The sequence below is a fragment of the Spermophilus citellus genome (genome assembly GCF_964194105.1).
Source record: "Spermophilus citellus genome assembly, chromosome: 9".
NCBI classification, from domain to species: domain Eukaryota; kingdom Metazoa; phylum Chordata; class Mammalia; order Rodentia; family Sciuridae; genus Spermophilus; species Spermophilus citellus.
The window spans coordinates 94,416,159-94,435,163 of NC_138191.1; the positions used below are offsets into that span (position 1 = coordinate 94,416,159).

The 19,005-nt window shown below is 45.4% G+C and overlaps 1 protein-coding gene across 1 annotated transcript in view; it reads left to right on the top strand.

Moving 5' to 3' along the window:
• Positions 1 to 4,961: 4,961 nt before the first annotated feature.
• FYB2 (FYN binding protein 2) overlaps positions 4,962 to 19,005 on the top strand; it is a gene marked incomplete at its 5' end in the record, with an annotated part of 107,853 nt that continues 93,809 nt past the window's right edge. The window contains one exon of the mRNA XM_081305614.1: positions 4,962 to 4,997. Coding sequence (XP_081161740.1) covers positions 4,962 to 4,997 — 36 coding nt within the window. The remainder of the gene's footprint in view (positions 4,998 to 19,005) is intronic.

Consider the following 19,005-nt stretch of genomic DNA (forward strand, 5'->3'; position numbering starts at 1 on the left):
ACTCCACTCAATTCATTTACATACTGGAGATGTAGAATATGCCAGGCGCCTGGATGGTCAGTTTCAAATACAAGACTTCATTTAAATCTCACAAGTCCTGCAAAACAGGGATTAGTATCTTGTTCTAAGGGTAAGGGGATTGAGGTCCTGAGCTATGCAATGATATATTTACTGTCACCCACAGAGTCATGGGGTATAGTCAAGGTTTTTAGTGCAGATTATTTAGGTCCAAGCTCATGTTCAGTCCACAAGACCAGGCTGCTGCCAGAAATCCCCCAGGCTCCGACACAGTCACCTGGCCTCTGCTGAATGCCACTACTCTACAGGGTTGAGTCTCTCTGATCCATGGGATATGGAGGCCAATGACTTATCTGTCTTTTTACTTCACAAGATTTCTGATCAAGAAAAGAGCTTAATCTGAGGAATTGCACTCTAGGAGCCTCATGGACATCTTGACCTGCTCTCATGACAAGATCCTGGACCTTGAATCTGAACCTACCACCATTATGGGATGAGGCTTGCAGGGTTTGGGAACCAGCGAGTATGGCTGCATGTGGAATAAATGTAAATACTCTGTGGCCAGAGGGCAGACTAGCGTGGTGCTTTTAAAACATGATGCCCAAAGTCATTGATGCTCCTCCCCACAATGTCCTCTATCCTGGAGACTTCTCAGCCTATAACATGAGGCAGAGGTGACACCGTGCCAATTTCCAAGTTTAGGTCAAGCTACACCAGAGAGCTTCTACTTTCTTTTGAGACACTTGGTCTTTTAACACAGACATCAAACTTCTGAGGAGGCTTAAGGCACACCATAGAGAGTCTCTGTGAAAAGGAAATGACAGGCAGCTTTGCTAGCCATCAGAAGGAGCCATCTTGGAACAGGGTCCCCAGGGGATCCCCCCAAGCTAATGCTGCATAGAACAAGGATAGAATGACACCACTGAGCCCCAACCAGTTTGCAGCTTCATGAGCAAAATAAATGGTTGACTGACTTTTAAACCACTATGTTCTGGGAAGGTTAGTTATATCACAATATATGATCAAAAGACAGGTCAGCCTAACAGCTGCAGAGCCAGGACCATATGGCAAGGCCATGATATTGACCACCATTCTGGGGTTTTCACAGCAATCACTTAAACAGATGAAGAAACTGAGGCTCAGAAAAGGTAACTGACTTACTCCAAAATCTATACCTAGCAAATGGACCAGCATGGATCTGAATTCAATCTGGTCCAGCTCCACCCTCTAAACCACTGGACAGTCAGACAGATGCTACCTCTCTCTAGCTACTGGCTTGCTACCTGTTAACCTGCTCTAGTGGGAGCCTGCATGGACTATTCAAGTACAAAGCAGTACCAATTACTGGCTCATTTTGTTCTTAGAAGGAATGATATGCATATGGAATTGAACACATGCAGGTATAAATTCTAGATGCCATTCCAGGGACTAGGGCAGTATGGAATCACTGGAGTGACCTGCTGGCTCTGCCAAGGGAGGCTCACCTCTTAACTTCCCTGAGCCTTAGTTTCCATAGGACAAAGCTACTTGCTTCAGAGAATTATTATAGGAATCTTCTGAAAATTTGAAATGTAAATGACTTAACACAGTACCTAGTGCACACTAGATTCTCTGTAAATTGAGGGTCCTTGTTATTCTGGGTTTAGGTTCAGGAAAGTTCTCTTTGCCCATTCCTCCTGGCCCCAGCAGAGAGAGTTCCACAGGGTCACAATGGAATAGATACATTCCATCTTGGAGCATCATTTATTTTTTTCCCTCCCCCAAAAGATCGAGCCTTTTTTGCCTGTCTCCTCCAACCCCTCTGGACAAGAATGAAGCTCATACGCAGCCGCTAAGCTTTGCTCACAAATTCCCCCTTCACGACTGACTGAGCCCTGACACCGGAAAGAAACATTCCGTTGAATCATGTAAATCCCCACTCATCTCCAAATTGGGTGCTGGAGTGCCTCGGGGAAGTGATTTTACAACCTCACTGACTTCAGCCAAGGTAGGCTCCAATTGCTCTCACAAGATAATTCAGCCTGCGCCTGGCAGCAAAACCAAGCAGGGGCTCCCTCCCTCCTGACTAGAGAAATGGCCCCTTGGCCTGAAGGGGAACAGTCTCTTCCCCTGGAAAGAAGTTTTAAGCCATCTGCCTCCTGCAGCCCTCCCTGGACGGCAGCGCAGGTAGAGATCTGTGCAGTGTCCCTGGAACAAAGGACTTCAGATAGGAGAGGGAGGGGTGTCATGAGAGGTGGTGGCTGCAATAGGAGGTCAGGGTTACCCAGGCTTCCCCTCCCACCCTCTGGATTTCAAAGGCAGGGTTATGCTATGATGGACTGAGCCGTCCTCATGTCTTCACGCTAGAAAACGCTTTCTAGCCTGCTGTGCCCCTGGGGAGAGCTGTTATCTGTTCTTGTACCACTGCCTTTTTAAAAATTTATTTTCAAATCTGGGTCTTGCAATAGATTATCCAACCCACAGCTAACTGAGCTGCATGATGCATGAAGCCTCAGCCTCTGTCTGGGTAGCACAGCCCTATGTACCTAAGATGCTGTGACCACTTGGTCATGGGTGGTACACTTTCCCACATTGCCCTGACAGATGACGCATGGTTGCTAGGTGGCAGAATTAGAATTCTAGTTCTGCCATTAGTGACCATTGCTAAATGGTCTGGGGAAGGTTCTCAGATGGTTGTCCAGACCACAGAAGCATACTCCCATAAGGTGAGTGAAGGCCTTAGCTTTCCTAGCCATGCTCAGCTGGACTCCTCTCAGGGCCTCCATCCACAGCTCACCTCTACCCTGTCCTGAGTCAATTTGTTGCTGGCCAGAGTCCTGCTCTGTCCTCACCAGCAAATTACTCGTGTTTATTCTGGGCCAGGTCATTAACATAACATTAACATAACATTTTCTCATTGCCCAGCATGCCTTGCAGGCCTCAGCTCACTCTGATGTGCGCAGGGACTGTCGGCCTCACTAAACCAAAATTCCTGCCGTTTGGGCCTGGGCCATATTTCCCTTGCTGTTGGAGTCCTGCCGTCAGAGCTAGAGCAGATCAGCAGAAAATTTTTAAAGAGAACTGAGCCAGGCTAGAGACTGCCAGGGAAGTCCAGGAGACCAGAATCAGCATGTGCTCATACATCATCTACAATGTCTTCATGAAGAGCAAAAAGAATGATTTACAGTGTTTTCCTTGTCCAACGGTGGAGTCCAGTCAGGGCCGCCTCTACCAGTCAGGCTTTTATCTCTGAAGGAAACTCCCCTTCCCACTCTGCACCCCCCCCACCCGGCCCACCATGTTTAGCATGTGAATCCACCCATCCTGGCAGCCCCTCCATTACACGAGGAGAACACACCTGTCCAAGGCAAGTTATGATGTGGGCAAACATAGAAAGCTCTGCCCAAAGAGGGGCAAGCTGGTCAGATTTTCACTCCAAGGAATCTGAACTAGAAGATACAAGGAGACTCGCAGTTATTAGTAACAGAAAGTGAGACGGACTGGATGCTCAGAGGAAGGTGGTGAGGTAGGACAGAGACCTGGAATAAATTGATGTGTGCAAACACAATTATGGCCATGTGGGAACCTGAGTAACAAGAGCTCTGAGGAAGACCAGAGGCATTTTAGGAAGCAAATTGTTGGCAGAAAGAGAGGCAGAGAGAAGCCAATACTGAGATACAGATCAGCTGTGCTAATGACAGACCAGTGGGATGCAAACCCAGCAAGCCCTGCAGCTCAGGTTTCTGGAGGTCCCCCGCATACAGGTAGCTTGGTGGGAGGGCCAGGAGCAGAGGATGCCTTGGATTCTCAGGACCTCCCCTTCCTCCTCATCACCATGAGCATCTTCATGACCACCCCTCTGCTCCTGATGCTGTCTAAGTCTCTTCATTACAACCAAGAGAAGGCTGCAAAACTCCAGCCTCCACACAACTTGTATTTGTTCAAAGTGATTGGTTTATTGGTATTTCATAGACTCTGAACTGAACAGATATTTTATCTGCAGGCAAGTAGAAAACAAGGGGCTACATTTGTGTCCTATCAAAGATCAAGTGGAAATGTTACAGTTCCTTTGTTTGATCTTCTGTTCCCATTTGTGCCATTGTTGCCATAATTTTTAAATTCCACTTTTAGCTTTTCTGATTTGATACATTATTATAAGCTCCTTTCTAAAACAAGATAATAAATAAATAAGCACAGAGATGATGTGAAAGTCCAGGCCCTAGTGAAAAAAAAAACAAAACTCCCCCCATGTAGCCCAAAAGGAGATATTTTAATGACAGGAACTTTCATGGACCTTTGAGCAGGGTTGAGAAAATTGACAAGGGAGGGCAAGACACCCAGGGAACAGCAAGAGCAGGAAGCAATTACCACCCTGGAGGTCACCGGAACCAGGCGAGGAGTGGGTATTCCTAGAGCCCAGGGGGCCTGGGCCAGGAGGAAGGTATGGCAAGGACACAAGCATGGCCTGAGCCCCAAAGCAGGGAGATGCCTGGGAGGAGAAACCCTGATTTCCTTCTCATCTCACCTCAGGGCCTCCTGCTGGAGCATCCCAACCTGAGCCTGGCAGCCCGGTCCAAACAGTACAGTCCATACGGGTCAGTCTCCCAGATATGTGATAATATTCAGAACATACACAGGGCTCCATAAGAAACAGCTGAGGAAGTACAGGGTGGGGTGGAGAGGAAAACTGGGAATAAGCAGTAGAGATGAGCATGAGGTCTTGGGTTTGGACATCGTCACCTAGAGGGAAATGAGACCTTATCAAAGAAAGCTAATATTTATTGAACACCTGTGATACGCTGGGTCCTCAGGTATACCATCTCCTTTCAACTTTATGTTCATTCTGTGAGAGAGGAAGTGTAGGCACTGAAGATCAGAGAGGGTGAGTCATTTGCCCACTCAACTGTGGCCAAGATGTAGGGCTGTTTTTCTGGAGCCATCGACCACACTTATCCCATGACGCCATGCTGCTGCTTAGCCAAAGAGCGCTGTTCCTGCAAGTGAGTGGAAAGGGCAGGGGGGGTCTTTGAAGACAATATTTCATTTATTAAAGCAGGGGCTCTTCTAAGCTCCATCACAGTGCATTCCTATGGAGTTGGAAATAATACAAATATACTTCCTAAAATAATCCTGTAATGCTCATTATTCAATTGTTTGGACAAGATTATTCTGACTCCCTTGTGCTGTGGGAAAAATAAGGATTTATGCACACTACAATCTCACACACACCCTCCAGTCATTTCCCCAAGCCCGTCAGATTCCACTGCCTTCAGGGCAAATGTCTCATGCCCACCAGGGCCAGAATTCACCTCCTCTGATTTGGGTTTTAAAGATAGATTTACACAGGATAACAAATTTTTTTTTTTTTTTTTTTTTAGTTTCCTTCAATTTCCCATTGTTTGAGTCATAGCCGTGGAATAAATTGAATCTTTTTCTAACATAGAATATGTTACTCTTGAAATAGTAGGAAATGTTGATAATTGCCTTTTATTGGACTCACAAATAATTTATAAGTTGGCACTTTTTTATAAAAAAAAAAAAAGAAAGGAAGGAAAGGAAAGTATCATAGTATTTTATTTCTTTGGTTTCTTCCTTGAGGCTAGAAGCAGCCTCTAAAAATAGCTGCCTGGGCAGAGATGGGACTAGTGCTCCCCCTGGTGGCCATGGTGCAGGGTTGCAAGCACAGTAAATTTATCCCAAGCTGCAGACCCTGCATTTGAATAATTCTTTCTCCCCTAAGTACACAGAGAAATTTGATTTATTCTTCCCAGTCATGCCAGCATTACAGAGCACTTCTCCTTATAAAGTCCATCTGCTTCGAAGGTAAGTAAATGATCAATCCCCCATATACATTATCATGCAGAGAACATTTCTGTAAGGTAGTGGCAGCTTCTGTGGTTCTAACAAATGTCAGGGAGGCTGGGAGTTTATTCTTTCTTTTAGGAGATGCTGAAGAAAGAAATACAAATGACCTTTAGGTGAGCAGGACTATTACTGATTAAGGGGATTGATTAAATGTGAATGTATATGGGGGTGTTGTTGGAAGGGGAAGAAGGAGAAATAAATGAAGTTATAGAATAATATGCTTAGCTTAGAATCCTAGATCCATATACAACCTGCAGTAGGCAGGATCCTGAGTTGACCCTCCACAGGGCAGTGGAGAAAGGCTCTCACTACTCTCCTGGGCACATAGAAAACCGTATTTCCCAAATTTCCTTGAAGCTAGATTGGAGTTACGTGACTGAGTTCCAGCCAATGGGCAAGAGGAATACAGCATTTCTAGGTCTCAACCCTCCAGCATCACTAGTTTTACACACTCTCTGACTCCACATCCCACACCAGTGGAGAAGAAATCTCCTAAGATATCAGGTTCACAGGAAAAAAGCGAGTTAAGTCCATGAGTCATCACTTAAAGGACACTCATGCAGGAGAGTCACTGGATTTTCATCAAACCCAGCATACTTGCTTAGGTGTGCTGATACTCTGCGATCTGGGGATTATTTGCTAGAGCAGTCATCAAGGTCAGTTATTCTATTAAATCAAGGCATCTCATATCTCCGAGCCACAGTTTCCTCATCTAAAACTAGAGTTAATGTAGGAAAATTCAACGATACAAGGTATGTGATAATATTCAGAACATACTCAGGGCTCAATAAATGCTAGTTTAAAAGCTATTGTGGGGCTGGGGATGTGGCTCAAGCAGTAACGCACTTGCCTGGCATGCACAGGGCACTGGGTTCGATCCTCAGCACCACATAAAAATAAAGATACTGTGTCCGCCGAAAACTAAAAAATAAATATTAAAAAACTCTCTCTCTTAAAAAAAGCTATGGTGCCCTGGGCTTGGTGGTGTACGCCTGTAATCCAAGCAGCTCCTGAGGCTAAGACGGGACAATCACAAGTTCAAGGCCAGCCTCAGCAACTTAGCAAGGCCCTAGAGAACTTAGTGAGACCCTGTCTCAAAATAAAACATATTTTAAAAAGCTGGGGATGTGGCTCAGTGGTTAAACACCACAAGTTCAATCCTCAGTACCAATAAGTAAATAAAAATAAAGCTATTGTGCTTCACATAAACAAAATGTTCACTCTGGGAAGTTAGTTCTGTTGTTATTACCAATATCTAACTCAAGCTGGCAAAGGAAAAGGGGATTTTACTGGCTCTCAAAGCTAGAAACTCCAAGTGTAGATTAAGCCTTAGGGCTTGTTTAATCCCTCCAGCAACTCAAGGATCACCTTTCTTCTGCCTGGTAAGCTTCCTTCTAAGGTCTCCCCTGATGGTCATTGACAGCTGCTGCTGCTGTTGCAAGAATAGTTCCAAGTCAGGTTTCTTGGGGGTGGTAAATTTTGTTTTTGTTTTGTTTTGTTTTGTTTTTGCAGTACTGGAGATGGAACCTGGTACCTCCTGCATCCAAGGCAGACACTCTACCACTGATCTGCATCCCCAACCCCCAAGTCAGTTTTGAGAGCAGGAGGAAAACTCTTCCCAGGATTCTAAGAGAGAATCCCTGATTTCTCTAATTGGATTGGCTTAGGTCACAAGCTCAACCCTGAACCAATCATTTTGTTGAGGAGAGCATATGCTGATGAACTGTCAATCATCTGGAGGTAGGGATAGGATCCGTTTTTCTTAAATCACATAGAATCATGGAAGAAAAATGAGTGCACATATTTTTAAAGAGGAAAAGGTGTGGGTTGGGTGGGAGGAGGAGGGTATTAGACAGAAAAAATGGGGAACACATAGGCTATCAAAAATGTGCAATGATTGGTATATTTATTTCCCTTAAAGCGAGAAACAAATTGTAGGGGTACATAGTGAATGTTATTTTGTGATCACTGAAAATAATCTTTCAGAAATCTGTTATTTAATTAGATATGATTTTCAACTTCTTAACCTTTGATGAGGAATTTCCTGAAATATTTTCAGGTACTGACTTCTAGAAATATGCTCAGATATTGGCCTTCTGACTATCTTGATAGTGCACTCAAATTTTTTTAAAAATTCTCATAAATTACTTTCTTGCTCTTCTGCTTTCCTTTCTTCTCTTTATTTCTCTGTACTTCTTTTGATTTTGTGCAAGTGTTTTAGAGGATATAAGGTGCTATACAAATAGGTGAGGTTGGTCTGTTCTTGCTAAGATAAATCAAATGACACTTAAACATAAAAGAATAAGACTGATTTTTAAACAGACTACTTAGATGTTCGAACGAGTGCTGCTCTTCTGAGCAGTCACCTAGAGAGGTGATCTTCATATTCCAATGAATATTTGAGTCACAGTTCAGATCATATTAATTATACCTCAATTTATACTCAGAAAAACTGTAGTTTCTTGATAGACCACACTGTGCATCTGATTTGATTTCTAGTCCCCTGTAAGGTTTTCATAAAAAAAAATGAATCTATCCTCTAAAGCAAAGATTTGTCTTTTTAAATAACATATTTTAGGATGGGAAGGCAATTCTCCATGGAGAATTACAAAAATATTTTGGATCCTGGCATTAGAATAAATGTTTAAGTGTGCACACATGGGAAGATGCATGTTCAATTTGTTTAATGGAAGAAGAGGATAAAGAATAAGGAAAGAGAAGAAGATAGGAAGGAGGCAGGATATTGGGCTTCTCTCTCCCAATAGCCTTTTCATCATCCAGGAGCAAAATCCGTCCCTCTCCTGGCCTCCAGGCTAAACCTGAACTCCTCCTGTACCATTCAGGGCCCCTACACAGCCTACTCTTGCCTGCTTTGTGACAGCTTTCCTGGTTCTCCAGCCTCGCCAGACTAAAGCTCTCTGTGTGCCTAGTGAAGACAGGAGCCAAGGTATTTCTCCTCTTCTCTGCAAACCTCAGGAGGTACATATTCCAGGGGCCATTTTTCTCCTCTTGTGATCCTGGCTTCCTCTGAGTGATTCCAACTCCTGGGCCCTCAACCCCACCTCCTCTCTGTGTCCCTCCAGGCTTAAGGGTTCCCAGCTATTGCTAACCTCCAAGTTCCTCACCACTCTCCTGGTGTGACCAATTCTCTGTACTAAATTCCCCCTGTTTCCAATGTTCAGTTTTTCCTCATTGGACCCTGATAGATACATCAGCTCATCTCTATCCAGCAGTATTGAGAAAGTTTGGCTTAATGATAAAACGATGAATGGATGGATGACAATCATGTTTACTTAGCACAAATGATTTTTATATTTATACTTCCTGAGACACTTTTATGGCGCCTCTGAAAATAGCTTTCTTGAACTCTACCCACTTGTCCTAGATGGATGCCCCTTCCCCAACTGCCTTTCTCAAGTTGACCCACACTGCAGTCCTGCTTGGCAGCTGCATCGCTGACAGATGGCAAAGACAATGACTATAGAGTGAGATCAAGACTGAAACCAAATGCAGAATCGAAAACTCCCAGGCTGTTGGCTGGGCCCTTAGGACAATGGTGAAGGATGCATTTTTCTTCCACTCTTCAGGTCTGATATGGGACATGAGCCAGAATGAAGCCATTTTACAGTTATTCTCAGAGTCCAGTGCAATTTGTAGATGAAGAGAAGATTCATATTCCTGGCCAAACTGGAAGGTTTGAGTATTAGGCTGGTGGCTAAAACGCTCCCGTGTATGTGTGAGGCCAGCACATAACAGGATGGTCTCCTCGTTGCTGCCCAGGGCATTGCTATATTTCCAAGGTCTGGAGACCCAATGAAGAGAAACCAGGCATTTGGACAGGATCCAGGAGTGGCCAGAAGTGATCACTCCTGCTCCACTGAAGAGGGTGGTGGACCCACCTTCCTGCCCTTCCTGCCCCCCACACAGCTCTCAAATCACATTGGTCCTGGAACACTCTATAAATGAGGCTGGCCATGTACTGAGAAGCAACTTAGCCCTAAAATGAGAAAGATAATACAACTTATGAATTCTCTCCTGAGAGGTAACATAATAGGTTACATATTTACAAGCACTTATTGTAGCCTTGGCACTAAAGTGGGGACAGAAGACAAACACAAGAAGTAATTCCTGTTCTTGAAGACCCTACTGTCTACGTAGGGGAGACAGACACAGGCACAGATGGTAAAGGCAAGTCAGTGGGCTAGTCGGTGGGCTGAACTAGAGCCTAGATGTTCCCTGTGTGGCCAGCATGCAGCAGGTGCTCCGGGGGAGGCTGGCCAGGGCTAACTGTGGGCCTGACGCTGCCCAGCTTGGTCCCTGGTGTGCCTTTCAGCTCCCTGAGTCTCGGCTTTCTCATCTGTAAAGGGGATTTTAGTGCCTACCTCACACTAGTTTTGAGCATAAAATGATAAAATGAGTTTATGCACAAAAAGTTATCAGATGTTATCTGATACAAGGCAAGCACAAGAACACTGGTGTGGTCACCAAGGTCACCCTCCATGGTGGAAACAGCTTTGTGAGAATGTCCAAGGTTTCTACTTGGGAACCTGGATGAGTTTGATGCCACTTAGGGCAGGGGATCGGGTCACGGGTTACATCATGGCCTTGTTGAACCTGAGATGTCTGTGGAACACCCAAGTGAGAAACCCAGTGGGTGGCTAGATACACTCACTGTTGAGTGCACACACCCAGGACGGTGCCCAGCTCAACATACTGAGGTGTTCAATAAATATTTGTTGAAGGAATGGTTCTGGGACTCAGGAGAGACCTGGACTTCTTGATCACCTTCTGCAAAGTGTGGGCCTTTGTTGTTTTATTCCCTGATATTTTCCTATACAACAGTCAAGGGTATGAGCACTGCCGTAATGATTCACCTGTTTCTTTAAAGCCTGATTCCCTTACTACATTGCAGGTTCTGTTGACCTATCCCAGCCCACAGTGGAAATCAGGGAAATATTTGTGGAATGAATGAAGGGCTAGGAACGGGGACTTGGGCGTGGAGAGGATGTAGGCAGGAGCCCAGAGAGAGGAGGGGCAGTAGTGAACTTCGTGGCCCCAACCAGCAGGAGCCTCCGGGTTCAAAGTGACTTGTCTGCAACACTCTTCTCCAAACTTTTCAGCTGTCTCCTCCTCACCCACATGCCACAACCCCCCCCCCCAATCTGGCCCTCGTCACATCCTTTCTCTGAGCTGCTGTTCCTTCATCTGTAAAATGGGGATTTATTATGTGTCCTGCCTCCTTTAGTAGGTGGCTGTGGGCATCCAATGAGGTGATTCATTTCAACAAATGTTTATATAGGTGATTAAATGCCACAGTGATAAATGCCTTTGAATAAATGTGCTAGCCTCTGCGCTCAGTTCCACCTGGCTAATGTGCACGCAGATTATGCCACTGTGGCTGGAAGCAGCCTCCTCTGTTCTGAGAGGCAGTAGGAAACAAGATCTCATTGATACATGCCACCTCCCTTCCCCAGGAGCCCTTAATTTCAGTGACAATAGACTTGCATCTTGCAATCTGAATCAGGGCCAGACAGTCTGTCCCATCCAACCTCCACATTCAGAGTTGGTTGACAGAGATCTGACACATGGACCATGGTGGAGGGGCCTGGCTACACCCTACCTCCCCACAAGCTGTTGCACTCACTGAGTCTTGGCAGGGTGGAGCCTGAGCTAATGGCCACGATGATAGCATGGCTAGCGAGCAGGCAAAATGGACATGAACTTGGGAAGGATGCTCACCTCCTAGGACTGCTATCAGGATGACAAAGGTTCACAAACAGAGACTCCTGAGAGCAGAAGCTGTGCCTTTCTCACCTTTGTGGAAGGTAGGACATTGTGCAAGCTGTGGTCTCTCTCTCAACTACCCCACCCTCAGTGTTAGGCCTGAGATTCAAGTCTTGTTAGCTCTGTGGAGCCTCCCTTCCCTCCCTAAGCAGAGACACGGCTCCACCTCTATGGAATGGGAACCCGGGGAAATTCTCACTGTTGAGGGCTGTTAAGTGCCAACTGCTATGCATGATTCTTTATATATCTTCTACCATTTCACAAGCACAACCATCTGGGAGTTGAGGGTGTGAGCCCCATGTTGCAGATCTGAGGGTCAGCCACAAGTCACTAGGTGAAAGTGGTTGAGCTGAGATTGATCAAAAGTCAAATGCACAGTATTTCCACTTGTATTTCCAAACGTATTTGCACTTTGGCTGTGTTGCTAGCAGAGCGCAGCTTATGTGGTTTTATCTGTTCACGAATGCTCCTCCAGAGCAAGGATCTTCTCCAATCCATCTCCCTGCCTGTCCCAGGCAGGTTTGGAGACTGCTGAGCACCAGGCCCAGGACTGCTCAGGCCCCAGCACATGCTAACCAAGTAGACAGGGTGGCGGAGCCCTTGCCAGCAAGAGAGATCTGGTGTTAACCTTTCCACCCTGGTTGGTGTTCATTGTGCTCTAGTCTGCTGTCACCAGGGTGTCCCTGAGTTTCACCTGTCCCTTGGTCTTCACTGACCCTGGTTTCATTAACTAAGCATCTGCCTCTGTTCTTTATTTTCACTGTGCTTTTTGTAGGGCTTTAACCCCTAGTCGGCTTGTCTGGTGCTCTGAGACCTTTTCTGGGTACTGCAGGTTCTCTCTCTGGGTGTTGAAATCCACCCCTGAGGTGCTGCCAATGAATCTTCTCTAATAAGCTGTACCCATCCCTCTCTTAGAGTCACAGTGATGTCATCCCTGTGCTCTCCTGCATAGACAGTCACCTGCTAGCTAGACTACTGTGGCTAATAGCACTTGACTAGACCTCAGTCAAACAGATCTGACATTGAAACTCAGTTCTGCTTCTTACAGGCTGCATGGTCTAGGGGAAAAATTCTTAACACTTTACACATCGGTTTCTTCATCTATAAAATGAGGGTAATAATCCATACCTCCTAAGAGTACTGAGAAAATTAATGGGACAATATATGCAATGACCGTAGTGCCTACTGTTATTCCCAACAGCCCAGATCATGTTGTTACAAATTGCAGCCTGACCTTCAATTCACTCCCCAAGGAGCTGGCTAAACCCACATCAGGATAAATTTCCTTATCTCCCAACCCAACTGTTTCTATTGTCTTTGCTTTTCCTACTATTCCACCATAATGTTTTACCGTCTCAATAATGTACTGTAAGAAAATTGTATTTGTCAGAATAAGGTAGGATATGCCACAGTAACAAATGGGCCCAAGTTCTTGGTAACTTAATACAATAAAAATTTATTTGTATCACAATCTTGTGACTATTGGAAAGATTCCTCACTGGCTTTCTTTGAAGTAGGGACTGACTCAATAATGGAAGTCCCTTTAATCTTGTGATTTTCCTGTCTTAAGCACATGATTTCAGAAATTGTTGCAAAAGGGGAAGAGAGAAAGTAAACAATTGACCAGTCTCACAGGTCACATTTGTATCTCTTAACCACATATTGACCAGGACCTATTCATATGCTTAAGTATAACTGCAAGAAATGCTAGAAATATAATCTTCTCACATATCCAAGGAAAGGGATTCAAAATGAGATTTGGTGAACACAAAATGTTTCCTCTGTCTACTTCCTTCCCATAATAGAATACCCTCCATAGTCCCAGACTCATAGCCTGTGGAACTGCTCATTCATTGGTACTGCAGCTGTGCTGACCTCAGAGGACATTGCTTCCCCTTTATTGAACAGTCCATCCCAATGTGAGCCAAAGCTGCCTTCTTTTTTCACTATGGCAGAGTTAAGATGAAATGTCTAACTACAACAGATTTTACCAACACACCTGGGGGATGACACCTGGGGAATAAACAGCACACTATAGCTTGCCAATTAACATTTTGAAAAAAAAAATGGAGTTTATGAATCTTCAACTTGGGTCTTCCATACCTCTGCCCTGCTGCCACAGTTCAGAAGTCATCTGACCCTACCATCCAGGAATGCCTGCACACATGTCCTACATCATAAAGCATACTCATGGCACAGAGAAGGGTTGTGCACACGAGTGCAGAGAGAAGCCATTGCCTCCCATCTCCTCACAGGGAAGAACCATGCTGACTTTTAGACTCCACAGAGCTTTCTAATACATATGAAATTGGCAACCTAAATTATGATTCTTAAGTCACATGACTGATTGCTATGGTTTGAAGGTTTGGGTCTCCTCCAAAATTTAGATTGAAACTTAATCCCCAATGCAACAGTATTAAGAGGAATTTTTGGAGGGGAATAGGCCATGAGGGATGGGATTAGTGCCTTATAACAGAACTGGGGGGAATTAGCTGGGCTTTTACCCTTCTGCCCTCTGCCATGTGATGATGAATACAGCTCTTATCACCTCAAAAGGATCATCTTGGAAGCACAGATTGGATCCTCATCAGCTACCCACTTGGGTCTCGATCTGAGCCCCATAAGTGAGCAATAAATTTATGCTATTTATAAGTTTCCTGGTTTAAGACATTTTGTTATAGCAGCACAAATAGACTAGGACACCAGCTGACCTGTACACATTGTTGCAAAGACCTACCATGCCCACATCCTAGTATTCTGAGCCTTTAAGCATTCTGATCACAGGGTATGATTATGCCTTGAAGTCCAGATTCAAGTAAATGAGACCTAAAGAGAGGCAGGGATTCCCTGCCTGAGTTTTCTATCCAAGGATCCACTTTTCTGGGTGATGGAACACGTGAGTGGTTGATACTAGTAATGATTTCCCACTTCCAGGCAAGCCCCATCTCCTTGCCACAGGGGGATGTTTCTCCTTTGATCTCAACAAGACAAGCATATCAGAAAACATCTTAATAATTCATCTGAGTAATGCATACAGAATGTAGCTGGCATTGGTGGAGGAAGAAGATTTCCTTACAAGAACCTAAGGGGTCACTGCATCCCTAGCTCTAAGCGGGACACCTGGTATAAAGTAGGGGGCTGAGATTCTTGTTAAAAGAATATTAAAAGAGGAGCAATTTGGCTTGGTCATGTTTGCTTAGCATTCTTCAAAAAAAAAGGCCTTATTACCTTATTATATATTATTATGATGTTTACTGAGATAAATAACTGAGATGTGAGCTTCCTTCAAGATGAAAGATAAACCAGGTGGATTACAAACTAGCAAAAAAAGGAAATTTTATGAACAGTTTGACTTCCAAAATAATCCTAGGCATTTTATTCTTCAATATGCTAGCATTAAATAATTGTATACCTTGTAGTAATGCACCCTGCATTCCTACACTGGTCATCCATCCCCTCCTCCCTGCCCACCTGCCCCGTCCCTACTATTGCTGTTAACCTCATTGTCCACTCCCTCAAGTCCTTTGGGGAATGCAATAGAGGGAAGAGCAGTATATTCAAGCAGCCCAGCATTCAAATGAGGAATCACACTGTGCTCTCTGCATGAGCAGGTATTCGCCTCCTTGAGCCTTCTTTTCATCCCTTGCCAACTGGGGATAGCATCTCTTATCTCACAACTGTGTCCTGAGGAGTAGAAGAAAATATGTGCTAACTTGTGTAGCTTGTTCCACAATAGACTCCCAGTAAATTTGACTTCCTCTCCTCTTTCCTTTTCTCCCTTTTGAAGGTAGTCAGGATATAAATTATACATAAATAAATTACACGTTATGCTGGAAATCCTCAGACATGATTAATGTAACCAATAATAATTTTAATATTAATAGTCAGTAACTCCAGCAGCCGCATCCTAACTCTGACGATCCATCTACACGCTCCAATTTCATCATCATACAACAGATGGTTCTCAAAGTTTGCCCTAGAAAGAGGTGAAAGCGTGTGATTTCCCATTTTCAGATTTTTTTTTTCCGATGCTTCTTTTTCTCATTACAGTATTCTGCTACAAACCATTACTTAGGGTACAGAGTGAAAGTAATGAATTTGCCAAGTAATGAAAGGCTGAGACAGGAAAGGAAATGGGGAAAAGCTTCACACAGTATCTAAGATGGAAGGCAATGTTTGGAAACATCAAGAATGTGCTAGAAATATGATTTCCGCTACTCAGTGCCCTGAAGGATGGATGGGACCTTTTTGGAGATTATGGCATATCATTCCCATGCCCAGAAAGAACAAACTGAAGTCAAGGGGCTTAAAAGCCCGAAAATAGCCAGAAGATCTGAGCCCAACTTCAGCCTAAGTATCTGCTGAGCCTTCTTGCAAACTATTTTCAAAATTGAATTTGAAAAAAAAAAAATGCTTCAGAGAACCCTTCAAGCTCTCAGATTGGAAGTTTATTGTTTGGTGTTTCTTGAAGATTTAAATAGAAACAAACAGCATGACTGGGAGTGGGGGTTCTGAAACACAGCTGCTGGATGGGAATGTGGGGGAATTGAGCTTCCTTATGGAGGTGGGTCAGCTTGCACGGGCCTCCGTCTTATCAACTAGAAAGTGAGGATCGTAATGGGGACCAAAGAAGGGAATATTTGCAAGGTTTAGGGCATTGCTTCTGACAGGCAATAAACAAGTATCCATCATCCATTCCTTTCCCATGATTAAGTGAAGCTTATGGGTACAGTCACCTTGGCCTGTAGCTAGCAACAGATCACCAAAGCACCTGGTATGTAGTAAGACCTCATCCTTAATTGTAATAAAATATTCATCCCTAAAGTGTAGTGAGATCTGGTTAATTTCAGGTCAATTTCAAATTTCACATCCCCAATTCTCCCTGTCATTCCCGTACCCATATCCATATCTTGTGCTGTCACTCTCCCATGTAAGCACATGAGGGTTCTCTACCAAGCTGGTGGCTTGGACTTGCTACTCACAGGATGGAGGCTCATAAGCAAAGTGGGATCATTGTCGGGAAATAAGACAATGCTATTTTGTTTTCGCATTCAGGTGTAGCATGTGCATTCTGACACGGGCACAGCCACCAGTGATTGAGGGGACAGAGTAAAGGAAGAGAGGAACTGCCATTGTAGCTGCCCAAGCAGTACTATGCTTCACACCACCATCAATCCTACACCAACACTGTCGGCCCTCTTATTATGTTTTGATGAAGATGAAGAGCACACATCTCAGAGGGGCTTGTTGACTTTCTCAGGGTCCGCAGCATGTAGGCAAACTGAATTTAGCACCTAGAGAATGAGAAGAAAGACAACAGGGGGTGGTGGATGTTCCAAGCCATTGATCTTAAGCCCACTAGCAACACAGTCTCCACCTCTAACAGCTGCCAGTGATTAGTGCCTACTGTGTCCCAGGGCCTGCTACTGTAACTTAACCTCAACCAAACCAAAACGCACACCTCCCAGCCCAGCCAGGTCCAGGGAGAGCCCTGCCATCCCTCATCCCCACCACCAGGGCAGGCTGGCCTGGAGCCACTAGGGGGAGCCCTGGCATTAAGAGCAAGGGAAATGCATCCGCCCAACTACCCCTGCCTGGGGGCCTGAGTGCCTCCCCAGCAGCACAAGACTCACACAAGTGCACAGAGACACAGTGAAAGCCAGAGTGCTGAGGGGAGGTTACAGAGGACCTGTGGCCACACTCTGCGGAGGTCCCACACTCTGGGACCTGCACTGACTGTGAGCAGTGCAAAGGCTGTCGATCTGAGAGTCATAAAGCCAGTGTAGAGAAGAAGTGTGCTGTTTAATCAAATAGCATATCGTGGCTCAGAATACAATATATCAGCACAATCACACAAGGATGAGAGATCTTTGCTCAGAGAAGGTTTTATTTCACCATAAATGCATGTGTGTGTATGGTGAGACATGAGGTAAAGGGTATATCTTACTATGAGTCATTCATAAAGTTTAAAAGACACTGAGCTAAAAGCTTATGTAAAAATCCACCCAGCCAGGTCCCAAACCACAAGTTCTGACTTAGTGTTTTGTTGGGGACTTAGAGCCTGTATTTTTCATGGATTCCCAAGTGACTCTGATGGCCAGCCAGGTCTGGGAACTGCCTGCTAAAGGAGGTGGGCGCCACTGGGGCTTTCTTTCCTGCCCCCAACCTCCTCTTCCCTGGTCAGAACAGGAGACACTCTGTAATTCAAGAATTTGGCTCAAACAAAGCAAGAAAAATCACACAGCTGCATGAAAGCAGGACACATGCCACCTGACCTGCTCTGGTTGTCCCCACCCCAGGACAGCTGGGAGCCCCCGAAGCTGGGAACTGAGGTTTGGTTTTCCAGCACCAACTCTGTCGGAAAACAAACAAACCCAGAAAGCAAAGTCACTTTACAGTCAGCCAGATCAGGTTCAAACCTGGATCCTTCAACGCAGCACCTAAGTGATTGAGGGCAGACCACAGAAGCCTCTCAGCCTGAGTCTCCTCACCAGTTAAAATGGGAATAATAATGCTTCCCAGGGCTACTGTAAGAATTAAAGTCTGTATTCAGATACCTAGGTAACACCTGCACAGACCATGTGCTATTACGTTAGCTCCCTTTCTCACCTCCATCGGATACCCTGTGAGCTGAGCCACTCTTGTCCCCTGTGAAGGTGATTACAAAATGAAGTAACCACCAGCAGGGGTGGAGTTAGACCAGGCTGTTCCCAATGGGGATCACAGTGTCCAGCCAGAGCATTCTGAACTAACTGGAGGGGCAGGACATGCCCCATTCCTCATCACCTCCCCAGACATGGGCACAAAGTGACGTCCCTGGAGAGGGAGGGACAGACCAGCTTGGGAGCAGGGAAGAGCTGCCTGCTGAGCTGGCTGAGGTCTCTGGATCTGTGCACAGAGGGGACCCTGCAGGTACCTTGCCACACTCCTAGGATGGAGGCGGGTCCATGTCCAGCCCCAGCCCCAAGCGAGGGAGGAGCCACAACCCAGGTGGAGCAGGTGGAGCACCTGGGCTCAGGTGTGTCCCGGGCAGCAGCGGGAAGTGATTACTCCCTGGCAGGCAGAGGCAGGGACAGAGGAGCCACGCACTTGATCTCGAGATCCAGCTCTGGGAGGCTGGGTTTGTCTCCCAGAAGAAAGCTATGGAAGAGGTAAGACTCTTTGGTTTGGATCTTGTCTTTCTGTGTCCTTTCTTGCCAGGTCTTGTTCCTCCCGGTGGAGACAGCCCTGTGGACAGGCTGCCTGTGCCTCCAGCCTTCTGGACGGGAATGAATGTGTCAGGCATGGTGTAGAGCACACTGGCCTTGCTGGGGGCAGGAGCGATGTGGAGGAGCCCGCTGTGTCCTGTGCCCTCCAGAG